This window comes from Carassius carassius, chromosome 2, assembly GCF_963082965.1.
Source record: "Carassius carassius chromosome 2, fCarCar2.1, whole genome shotgun sequence".
Classification (NCBI taxonomy): Eukaryota; Metazoa; Chordata; class Actinopteri; order Cypriniformes; family Cyprinidae; genus Carassius; species Carassius carassius.
In genome coordinates, this window is record NC_081756.1 from 50,898,552 (window position 1) to 50,910,836 (window position 12,285).

At 38.9% G+C, this 12,285-nt stretch overlaps 2 protein-coding genes across 2 annotated transcripts; one reads left to right on the forward strand and one right to left on the reverse strand.

Annotated features, from left to right (window-relative positions):
* Positions 1-6,440: 6,440 nt before the first annotated feature.
* LOC132112104 (histone H4) lies at positions 6,441-6,853 on the forward strand. The gene has a single exon (XM_059519689.1). The coding sequence runs from the start codon at positions 6,501-6,503 to the stop codon at positions 6,810-6,812; it is 312 nt and encodes a 103-aa protein (XP_059375672.1). The 5' UTR covers positions 6,441-6,500; the 3' UTR covers positions 6,813-6,853.
* A 744-nt stretch (positions 6,854-7,597) lies between these two features.
* On the reverse strand, positions 7,598-8,122 carry LOC132098419 (histone H2B-like). The gene has a single exon (XM_059504539.1). The coding sequence runs from the start codon at positions 8,053-8,055 to the stop codon at positions 7,681-7,683; it is 375 nt and encodes a 124-aa protein (XP_059360522.1). The 5' UTR covers positions 8,056-8,122; the 3' UTR covers positions 7,598-7,680.
* Between the last annotated feature and the right edge of the window lie 4,163 nt (positions 8,123-12,285).

The window sequence follows — 12,285 nt, forward strand, 5'->3', positions numbered from 1 at the left end:
GTGCAATGACACCCTTATGTAGTTAAATACTTAACATTAAAAATGCCATATAATGTCTTAACTTGTGTGTAATACAGCCGTGTAATTATAAGGTATAAATATAGGAAAAAATACTACCTTCACAGTTTCAGACAATTCTGCTTGGGTTTATACTTGTCTTAGGCGTCTTAACGGTTTTAGATCTCTCTTCAAAGAATAATCACAGGCGAAACCGTAGATGTGTTAACAAACTTTAACCCTCTGACCCTCTTCGTTTGGGAGTCACATTTACTAGACGGTGGGCCGAGGGTCCGTATCTGCTTTACTTTTCGAAACGGATGATCCCCATGGAGGGAGAACCTGGATTTGTAAAGTTGGGACGGTTGTTTTCTCAACGATATGAAAAGTGTTGCCAATCCCATTTATTGCACATTTTCCCCAAATTAACCAATCAGATGTAGTTTATTTAGAACAGCTGTTACACGGATGATTTAGCTTTCAGATACGAGCGAGCAGCAGCGTATTGATATCTAGTTTTTTGTACTAATCTTATGTTGTTACTGCAACTACACTGCACATATCTGTACATGTTGTTTATACTGTATCTATTCTGCTCTTATATATATTTAATTTATATTACTGTTAACCATAGGCTACTACTTAACTGTGTACTACTGTCCATTCTGCACTGTACAGTACAGACCAAAAGTTTGGAAACATTACTATTTTTAATGTTTTTAAAGAAGTTTCTTCTGCTCATCAATCCTGCATTCATTTGATCAAAAAAAAAAAAAACAGTAATATTGTGAAATATTATTACAACTTAAAATAATAGTTTTCTATTTTAATATCCTTAAAATAATTTATTCCTGTGATGCAAAGCTGAATTTTCAGCATCATTCCTCCAGCTTCAGTGTCACATGTAACATCAGTCGATCACATGATCATTTAGAAATCATTCTAATATTCTGATTTATTATGAGTGTTGAAACACTTCTGCTGTCTCATATATTTGATCAATAAAAGGTTAAAAAGAACTGCATTTATTCAAAATAAAAAAAACATATTTTCTAATAATATAAATCTTCTTTACTATCACTTTTTATCAAGTTAACACATCCTTGCTGAATAAAAGTAGTGATTTTTTTTTACTTTTTATTGATCAAAGTATCCTAAAAAGTATCACATGTTCTGAAAACATATTAAGCAGCAGAACTGTTTCCAACTTTGATAATGAATCATTAGATTAAAATGATTTCTAAAGGATCATGTGATAATGATCCTAAAAATTCAGCTTTGCATCACAGAAATTAATGATAATTTAAAGTGTAATAAATTTAAAAACAATTATTATAACAATTATGCAATAATATATCACAATATTACATTTGTTTCTGTATTTTTTAGCAAATAAATGCAGGCTTGATGAGCAGTACATCGTATGACAAACGGTGGTTACATAAAATAAAAACTGTACAAATGGATAAATTAACGTCTATATTCTCATTTTGTGTCAAACTGAATATGTAGCAGAATTAGTTAAAACAGTTCTTATCTTAAATAGTACAATCTTAAATCCTGGGCGCGAAGCTCGCCAGTGTGTTCACAAACGCGTCACCAGCACCGACACTTTCCACGCACGCTATTGGACGAAGGCAACAGATACGTCATGCAGTTCGGACCCCGCACGTAGCTGCTTGCTCTATTCGCCGGGAAAATAACCTGCAGAGAGTTATCGATATTATAGTAATGGACAAAGTGTGTGAGTGGCAACAATTTTTATTTGCTTTGTCGAAAAGCGTAGCGGTTAGGTATAAAAATCTGGGTTATCCCTCACCACAGATCGTTTGAAAACACGAAATCTCCCCTCGGCCCACCGTCTGTACCTTCTTCGCGGCCAAAAGTGACCGAAGCCTTGAAATGTTACTTTTTTCTTCTTCAGGAAAACCAATGTAACATATTTTTGTTCAATAATATTTTTTTTTATTATTATATATGATTTTTAGGGAATTTTATGATACCAATGTAACATATTTTTGTTCAATAATATTTTTTTTTATTATTATATATGATTTTTAGGGAATTTTATGATACTATGCAATATTTATACAATTTTAATGAGCTATTTTCTCCATTAGAATTAATATATTTTATCTCTTTATTTATTTACTATTTTTTAATAAATGCAATAGTTCACATTAAAATAGAGTGAAAGCATTTAAAATCCATTTTTTGATGTGAGAATTGGGCAATCTGGAGGCATTAAAAAAGTAAAAACTTGTAATGTTGCGTAACCTCTTGTATTAACACCCTATATAGATATATACAGAGGCTTTTGGATTCCCATAGTTTTTGTGTGTGTGTGCGCGCGTGTGCGTGTGTGTGTGTGTGCGCGCGCGTGTGTGTGCGTGTGTGTGCGTGTGTGTGTGTGCGCGCGCGTGTGCGTGTGTGTGTGAGAGAGAGAGCCCCTTTTGTATTTTTTCCATTTATTGATTGGTGAGTAGAGTCTGTAGAGTCGCCCCTTGATTGCTGCACACTTTTTCAGTTTTCACATTTTTTCGTATTTCCCATTCATTTCCTATGTCGGTCATTTTTGACCGCGAAGAAGGTAAGTGTGACTATTTTTTTTGGACTCTTTAACATATCCAAATCATGTCCATGATTTTTTTGTATGTTCATATTGCTAATGTGACAAAAGTCACCAAGTGTCATCTCATTCCGTTGAAGCTACGATTTTTTAAATGTCAAAATATAAACATTTTCGGTCAAAAATGACTGAAGAGGGCCAGAGGGTTCCTGTTGTGTAATTGGTTAGTTTTCTAAACCAATAATAAAAATATACCTCGAATGCTTGTGGTGTTTAATGTACAAGTAGAGATAATTTTGTTCTAATAGTTCTTTATTAATGGGGGAGCTGAGCAGCACTGATTTGTTTAATATGTTATCTGCAGCTCTCTGTTTACTTCAAAGGGATAGTTCACCCAAAAATAAAAAAAATGTGTCATTAACCCTTTAGGCGCCAGAGGTTTTTTCCTAAAACTTTCGATTTTGACATCTTAATTTCAAAAGGCTATATATTAAAAGTGATAAAAGATAGAGACGTTCTGTCAATTATAAAAAATATTAAGGATGAGCCAATGTGTATGTAGGGATTACATTTTCCCCATCGAATTTGCATATTATGACGTCATATGGGCGTGGTCATCTTGAATTTCAGAATTTTCATGAAAAGTCATGTGTTTAAATGATAAAATGCAGCACTTCTTTCCCCCCAAAATGTCCCTCACCTTCTGTGTGCTATATTGCACAATACTGAATGCTCAGGTAAATAGTAAGTAGTAAACAAACTGTAAATCATTACTAATAAATGGTAGAAACAAACCGAATGCATGTAGTGGTTGGGATTGTCAATTTACTACATACAGCAGGCACTCTGACTCCATCTATGGGGCACATATATATTATTCATATGACACACAAACACAAGTAGACAAGACCTGTTTAGTTTAAAAGCTCTGCCCCGTGTCACATCGCCTCCTGCTACGAGCAGCGCGGTCAGATCTGCGTCGCGCACGCGTCGAGTGTGCACAGCTCGGACTGCTGTCAGTGTCATTGCGACTCCCTTGCCTCCTAACTGTCCTATGAATACTTCGATTGCGAGTCCGACTCTCTAACCATTAGGCCACGACTTCCCCCAAAATCAACAAACCCTCACGAGAATTTAGTTGTTGACACCTGAGTCACCTCAGTAGGCTCAATAGTAGTTTTTGATAAATCCTTAGGGTATATTTGTTTTTATTTTTTATTATTATTTTTTTTTTTACCAGCTTGTGCTCCTATCGTACATCGGCGAGAGCCTCTCAGCTAAACAACCTTAACTTCCCCGTTTACGGTCGTCGAGACTTACCCATCTGGTGCCGGCGAGGCTTTACCCGTTCGATGCAGTGTGCTCCCATCGGACGTCAGCGAGAGTTTTCCCGGTCGGGTTCAATACTTGCTGCCCTCAAGCGAGTCTCATCCATCTGGTGCCGTGAGTATCGACCTCCCATCGGATGTTGCAAGAGTCTCCCTGTCGGTCAGCCCAAAAACCTTTTTATCTGCCCAACCGAGAGGACCCAGACGTCTGTCGTCCTGAGTCACTCTCCAGTGGAAGGCATGGGCTCTCGCGGTCAGCCATTTGCCCTCCGGCCTCTGAATAGCAGGGGCTCCTCAGCCAGTAGGGCCCATACGCCGACACCGTGACCTATTCCAGTCGAGGCACCTCGGGCCCTCCCGGTCAGGCTATACCACCACGCCGCTCGTCCTCACCGTTCCAGCACTGTGAGCTCCCGTTGAGCACCGACCGGACGCCTCTAACACAGTCCAGGACCTGCAGCCGGTAGGACCTACCCTTCCACGCTTAAATCACTCCCACTGGAGTAACGTAGGCTCTTCCGGCCCGCCAACGAGATGACTTCTTAGAAAAATAAAATCAGCCCCCACCAGTACTCAATGCTGTTTTTGGGGGGCGTTCTTGAACTGGCGGCTGTGCTTCGTTCATTTGCTATTTGGGGTACTCTAGGTTCGGGCCATTCGTGAGCTCGGAGCCCTTCCCCGGACAGATACGCATACCATACCTCTGCTAATTATATTTAAGCGTGAACTCATGAACTATATATACTACCTTGATCGTTGTATGTACTTTTTAAAAAAATTACTTAAATGAGATGAATGCAATCAATGCAAAATTAACAAAACTAAACATTTCCATAACATTCTTCAAGTATTTATACGTAAAATCATGAAAACCTCATTTGTACAACGTTCCAATAAAATGTAAAATATTAACTGTTTCAAAAGCTTTTGGCTGGTCTAAAAAAAAAACACAAGTAAATTCTTGATTTTCAAGTGCAAGGGTAACCTTGTCAATCAGGTGAAGAAAAACCATATATCTTTTCTCCCAGGCATTTTAATCTAATATTAATACTTATACTATATAAGTTTTTTTTTTTTTTTTTTTTCGAAAACCATATTGATGTTTGCAAATAATAGAATGTAAGTTAAAAGGAGTTTTTTTTTCTCTAAATTTTTTGAGAAACACGGCAAAATAGATATAGGTCTATAGTTGTATAAATTTGTGCATCATCTGCTTTAAAGGGATAGGTCACCCAAAAATGAAAATTATGTCATTAATGACTCTTGTCGTTCCAAACCCGCGAGATCTCCGTTCATCTTCTGAACACAGTTTAAGATATTTTAGGTTTAGTCCGAGAGCTCTCAGTCCCTCCATTGAAGCTGTGTGTACGGTCTACTGTCCATGTCCAGAAAGGTAAGAAAAACATCATCAAAGTAGTCCATGTGACATCAGAGGGTCAGTTAGAATATTTTGAAGCATCGAAAATACATTTTGGTCCAAAAATAGCAAAAAGTGCGACTTTATTCAGCATTGTCTTCTCTTCCGTGTCTGTTGTGTGAGAGAGTTCAAAACAAAGCAGTTTGTGATATCCGGTTCACGAACGAATCATTCGATGTAACCGGATCTTTTTGAACCAGTTCACCAAATCGAACTGAATCGTTTTAAACGGTTCGCGTCTCTAATACGCATTAATCCACAAATGACTTAAGCTGTTAACTTTTTTAATGTGTCTGACACTCCCTCTGAGTTCAAACAAACCAATATCAGTAATTAATTTACTCAAACAGTAATAACTTTATTTTTAAATCCTCTGGTACAAAACCTGTTTTGAAAGAAAGAGAGAAAAAAAATGTGAACAAGTGGCTGCAATACTGAACATTTGACCTGCCTGACAATAGTAATAATAATAATAATAATAATAATAATATTTAATCAATACTTCCACCTATTTCCTGAATTTCATGTGGCTTAAAAGTAGAAATAACAGGAAAGTTTCCCAATGTTTCATTTAGGATTACACCATTACCAGTAAATATTATCAGCTAATGTCCGTTTGAAGAAACAATTATGATTTGTACACAAGTTTCACAAACGTCTATCTTGTTGTTGGAGCAAGGATCTGTAGAAGTGTTTCTGCTGCTCCAACAGTTCTCAGACTTGCTCCACAGCAATGAATAAAATTAAAATAAATAAAATAAATCTGCAATTTTGCTATTTAAAGGAGATTAGACTGCTCTCAGCACAATTTTCAAAGATTTATTCATTTATTCACTTCAGGCATAATTCTTCAGATTATGGTTTGACTGCAAACCTTACACAAGTTCAAAAAAACACTGCAGCAGTCATCTCAGCTGGACGGGGTTTGATCTGAGCCTAATGCGTGTAAACATGATGCAGATGATCTTAAAAATGCTTTAAAACATGGGTTTTAATATGAAACTCAACGTTAGATCAGGGTTTGGATTAAATTAAATCATTGTTTCCTGCTCTAACTAATGAAGGGGGGAGCGTCATGTGACGCGCGCTGGTTTCAGTCAGGTCCTGTAAACAGATGTAAAACGCCTCTCTGTAGTACTCGTTTGTTAATCGTTTTCGACGCTGGACTGAAACAAGAAACAGCTTCATCATGTCTGGAAGAGGCAAAGGCGGTAAAGGACTCGGGAAAGGAGGCGCTAAGCGTCACCGTAAAGTTCTGCGCGATAACATCCAGGGAATCACCAAACCCGCCATTCGTCGTCTAGCTCGCCGCGGCGGAGTCAAGCGCATCTCCGGTCTGATCTACGAGGAGACCCGCGGTGTGCTGAAGGTGTTCCTGGAGAACGTGATCCGCGACGCCGTCACCTACACCGAGCACGCCAAGAGAAAGACCGTCACCGCCATGGACGTTGTGTACGCGCTCAAACGACAGGGACGCACCTTGTACGGCTTCGGAGGATAAAAGACCACAACCACAAACCCAACGGCTCTTTTCAGAGCCACACACACTCTCACTTAAAGAGATTAACTTCCAGTGTTACAATGTGAAGTGTAATGCTATTAGTGAAAATGTTGAGGGTTTGTGGACAAATTCGTTTTTGTGAAGTTTAATGCAAGGTTGTGTAATACCGACAATAGGAATATATTTTCATGTGTAACTTATTCAGCCTTTGTTTTATTTGTAATTGTTTCTATTATGTTTTCACTGTTGTTCTGTGGAAGCTTCCGTCACCAAAATAAATTTATCTTGTGTGTAAATCTACCGAGCAAAATTAAATTGTTTTTTCTGACTCCTTGTTTTTCGCGTGTTTGTGTATATATATATATATATATATATATATATATGTAATGTTATATATTATTGTAGGGGGCGTGCATAAAGAGATTTTGTTTTTGTTTTTTTCTCTTAAATTGCTTTTCATTTTCTTTGTTTAGTCTTCATTTGATTTAAAGCGATTAATGAAGTAAAAAGAAAATGTAGTAACATGACATTGAAATTTCCAATGTCAGGAAAACTGGATAATTAAAATAACGCTTCCTTATTTTCTTTGCCTCTTCTTCACTAAATTCTTGAAGAACATTCTTTTCAGTTGACTGAGGAAGTACAGTTTGGATAATATATTTCTGATAAACTTATGTTAATTATTTGCCCAAAATTCTGGTTGAGGTATTATTTATTTAATATCTCATTTTTTCACTGCTAAATATTACAAACATAAGGTTAACTTTCTAAACTGTATGGAATATTACAGCAAACACACAAAAGCTCTTTCAGTGAGAAGATGTGTGGCTCTTAAAAGAGCCTTTGTGTGTTGAGCTGCAGCGGAGCTCTACTTGGAGCTGGTGTACTTGGTGACGGCCTTGGTGCCCTCAGACACGGCGTGTTTGGCCAGCTCCCCGGGCAGCAGCAGACGCACGGCGGTCTGGATCTCTCGGGAAGTGATGGTGGAGCGTTTGTTGTAGTGAGCGAGACGAGACGACTCACCGGCGATGCGCTCGAAGATGTCGTTGACGAAAGAGTTCATGATGCCCATCGCCTTCGAAGAGATCCCGGTGTCAGGATGAACCTGCTTCAGCACTTTATACACGTAGATGGCGTAGCTCTCCTTCCTGGACTTTCTGCGCTTCTTTCCTCCTTTCGCGGCGCTCTTCGTGACGGCCTTCTTGGAGCCTTTCTTCGGCGCGGGCTTTGCTGGTTCAGGCATGATGCTGCTGGAGATCAAAAGCTCACGAGACAATGATGAGAAAGAGCGGGACAGAGGGATTTATTGACTGGTCTATGCTAATTATCAGAGAGACAGGGAAGCTTCTGATGGCGTGTTTTCATTGGTCAAACCCACGAACTCGTGTAATTTGTGCAATTCCTTATTAACTCATTAAGATAATTAGACCGTTTTATTCTCTGTTCTGCCAATTTCACTTATTCTCAAACTTAAGCGGTAATAAATTTGAATCAAAAGATAGACTAAACAAGCAAATGAAAATGCCAAATGAAAGGTTTTCATTACCAGAGCTCCTACAGCAATATGTAACACCAGCTCCAATTTAGAAAAATCAAAGAAAATTGCAAAAATATATGTATTTGCTCGGTATGTTTATACACCAGAAATTTGTTTTGGTGACAGTAGTTTCCACAGAACAAAGATGATAAAGCACAAATAGAAATAGACAAACTACACAACAGTTCGACATAAAATACGTTTAACGTTCTCGGCGAATTATACAAACTAGCATTACATTTCAATATACTTAAATTTCGTCTCTTTAAGTGAGAGTGTGTGTGGCTCTGAAAAGAGCCGTTGGGTTTGTGGTTGTGGTCTTTTATCCTCCGAAGCCGTACAAGGTGCGTCCCTGTCGTTTGAGCGCGTACACAACGTCCATGGCGGTGACGGTCTTTCTCTTGGCGTGCTCGGTGTAGGTGACGGCGTCGCGGATCACGTTCTCCAGGAACACCTTCAGCACACCGCGGGTCTCCTCGTAGATCAGACCGGAGATGCGCTTGACTCCGCCGCGGCGAGCTAGACGACGAATGGCGGGTTTGGTGATTCCCTGGATGTTATCGCGCAGCACTTTACGGTGACGCTTAGCGCCTCCTTTCCCGAGTCCTTTACCGCCTTTGCCTCTTCCAGACATGATGAAATAACTCTTATTGCAATCGAGCACCGACACCAAATAAAAGACGAGTGCTGCAGAGAGGCGTTTTACATTTGCTTACAGGACCTGACTGAAACCAGCGCGCGTCACATGACAGTTCCCTCTTCACTAATTAAAGCAGGAAATAATGAGGTTTAATCCAAACCCTGATCTAACAACTTAATCTGTTTGGGGTAGATTTGCATTTTTTAGAGTGGAAAAAAGAGAATAATATTGATAGGAGTCAGGTTAGTAGATACCTAGAGGAGAAGTATTCTATGTTTACTAAGATATATACAGATGCATCAAAAACAGAAGATGATAGAGTAGGAGCTGCGTTCATTATACCAGAAAAGAATGTTATGTTTAATAAGAGAGTAAATTATAAATTGTCAGTGTATACAGGAGAAATGCTGGCCATTCTCTTAGCCCTTGAGTGGGTTGAAAATAGTAGGTCAAGGGAAGTGTTAATAGGGTCAGATTCAAGCAGTGCATTAACCAGTGTTAAGAACATGCATTCAGAAGCAAGACAGGATATTTTGTTGGAAATAGCCCAAGCCGTTTATAGAATTAATAGAGTAGGAGTAGTAATAACATTCATCTGGATTCCAGCCCATATAGGAGTAGAAGGAAATGAATTGGCTGATAAAAATGCCACAAATGCTACAAAAAAAACAGAGATAGATATGGTAATAAGGTATAGTAAGGCGGAAGTTAAAAGCATAATTAAAGCAGAAATCAGAAAGAAATGGCAAGAGGAGTGGAATATAGAAACAAAAGCGAAAATGTACTACGGTATCCAAAAGAGGGTAGGAGGTATGAGAGAAAATAATAGGAATAAAAAAGAAGAGGACATTATTTCGAGAATGAGATTTGGGCATTCTGGATTAAATAGTACGCTTAAAATAATAGGGAAACATGAGACTGGGATGTGTGAGGTCTGTAATATTAATGAAACAGTAGAACATGTATTTATTAATTGTCATAGTTATAAGGAGGAAAGGATGAGACTGAAAGACTGGTTTAGAAAAGAAAAAAATAAATTTTTAAATGAAGGAAATATTACAAATGAATTCAGGGCATGTAGGGTATAGAGCGATATTTGTGTTTTTGAATAAAACAGGGCTTAGTAGAAGGATATGAGTTTAGTTGTCTTAGAAAGTTGTAGTTAATAATAATGATAATGTATGAATATTAATAATGTTATTAGATATTTATGAAGTTATTTATTGTCTTATGTATTTATTTATTTAAGGGTAGTAGTGACAGTGAGAAAAGGCTATTGTGATCCACACTCCATATCAGAAGAAGAACTTAAAGTTTTAAAAGATTCCTTTGCCAAAGATTTAGAAGACTTTATCTGCATAATATTTAGAGACATAATTGGGAGACGCTTTTAATCGGACTTACTCATCATTGAGCGGCAGGAACTACAGATGTCCTATCAGACAATAAATCAGTGGTTCTCAATTTAAGTAAACACATACTATAACCAAATTACTTGTATTTTCACCTTAAACATTGCAACAGACACTTTTGACGCACAGTGAACTTGACAATTTATAATACCTTAATATTAACCTTATAATTAAACGGCTGTATTACACACAAGTTAAGAAAGTATATGGCATTTTTACTGTTAAGTATTTAACTACATAAGGGTGTCATTGCACACGTACGTTATAGGTCGTCGTCATTTTACCAAGACATGGTCACTGAACGAATCTGAACGAATCATTTTGGCGAACGAACTGAAAAGTGAATGAATCTCTTGAAAGAATCATAATTACCACCACCACAGTATGCCAATGTTTTTGCACGTGTATAATTAGAGATTAATAATGCGCAAAAACAGTTTAAACAACCGTAATGTTATATTGATTCAGAATCAGTTCCAGTGGAAACGGTCTCATTTGAGAGTGATGTAGGTGGCTCTTAAAAGAGCCTTTAGGGTGTGACGCGGCTGATGCAGCGGCGGGTTTAAGCGCGCTCTCCGCGGATGCGGCGGGCCAGCTGGATGTCTTTGGGCATGATGGTGACTCTCTTGGCGTGGATGGCGCACAGGTTGGTGTCCTCGAACAGACCGACCAGATAAGCCTCGCTGGACTCCTGCAGGGCCATGACAGCGGAGCTCTGGAAGCGCAGGTCCGTCTTGAAATCCTGAGCGATCTCTCGCACCAGACGCTGGAAAGGCAGTTTGCGGATCAGCAGCTCGGTGGACTTCTGATAGCGACGGATCTCTCGGAGAGCCACGGTCCCGGGCCTGTAACGGTGGGGCTTCTTGACGCCGCCGGTGGCTGGGGCGCTCTTCCGGGCGGCTTTAGTAGCGAGCTGCTTCCTCGGGGCTTTACCACCGGTGGATTTACGAGCGGTCTGCTTGGTTCTTGCCATCGCTGCAGTCTAATCACTTCAGAATACGAGTGTAACAGTGTTTCCAACACAGCTGCTTTTAAAGCATTTTAGGATGGCGTCAGGGTGCAGAAGCTTGTGATTGGCTGATGTGTGACGCCTGCACAGGACTGCTAGCCAATGACTGCGCATTTCCTGTTTTCAAACGGAGAACTGATTTTGTTTTCCGCTCAAAATGCTTTGTTCTGCTCAGTGTTGCCAGACGTACGATAATTATCGTATTTGTACGATAATTTTTACCCCTGTACGATGTACGATCAATAATGAAAAAAATCCCGTAATGTACGATAATTTCAGAATTTTATGAAAATTTAAATGATGGTAGTTGCAGTTATAGGGCTTCTTTACTCATACACGAAATTGGCTCATTACAGACACTAAATGCTTTCGTGTGCACCCGAGGGTGTGTTAAGAATGCAGGAGAGTGCCCTGCTTTAAAGCCTAGTTGCGGTCCAAGACAGCAAGAACTTCTTCAACATCTGGCAACACGCAGGATTCCGATAACAGCGGCTCAGATGTGGAGTTAACTGCACCACGCAGAAACAGCTAAATTCCTTCTTCACTGGACGTGACAAAGCAAGTGTTAAAAATAATTTTAATATGATTTAATATGCGCTGCGACGCAGACAGTCACTGAAAATAATGGGATAGTATTTTGTCTCACTGCTTCCGTCCAACAATACGCCTTATCTATTGTGGTAATTTGCAGGTCGTGTCAAAATGTTGTTGGTTTAGAATAGATAAATAACATTTTTGACTCGTGTACGATAATTTTGAACTTCTGGTACGATACTTGGACATTTCCAATCTGGCAACACTGGTTCTGCTTATTACTTCACGGATCAAACACTCTACACTATTTTTAGCCATTTTATAGACGCTTTTATACAAAG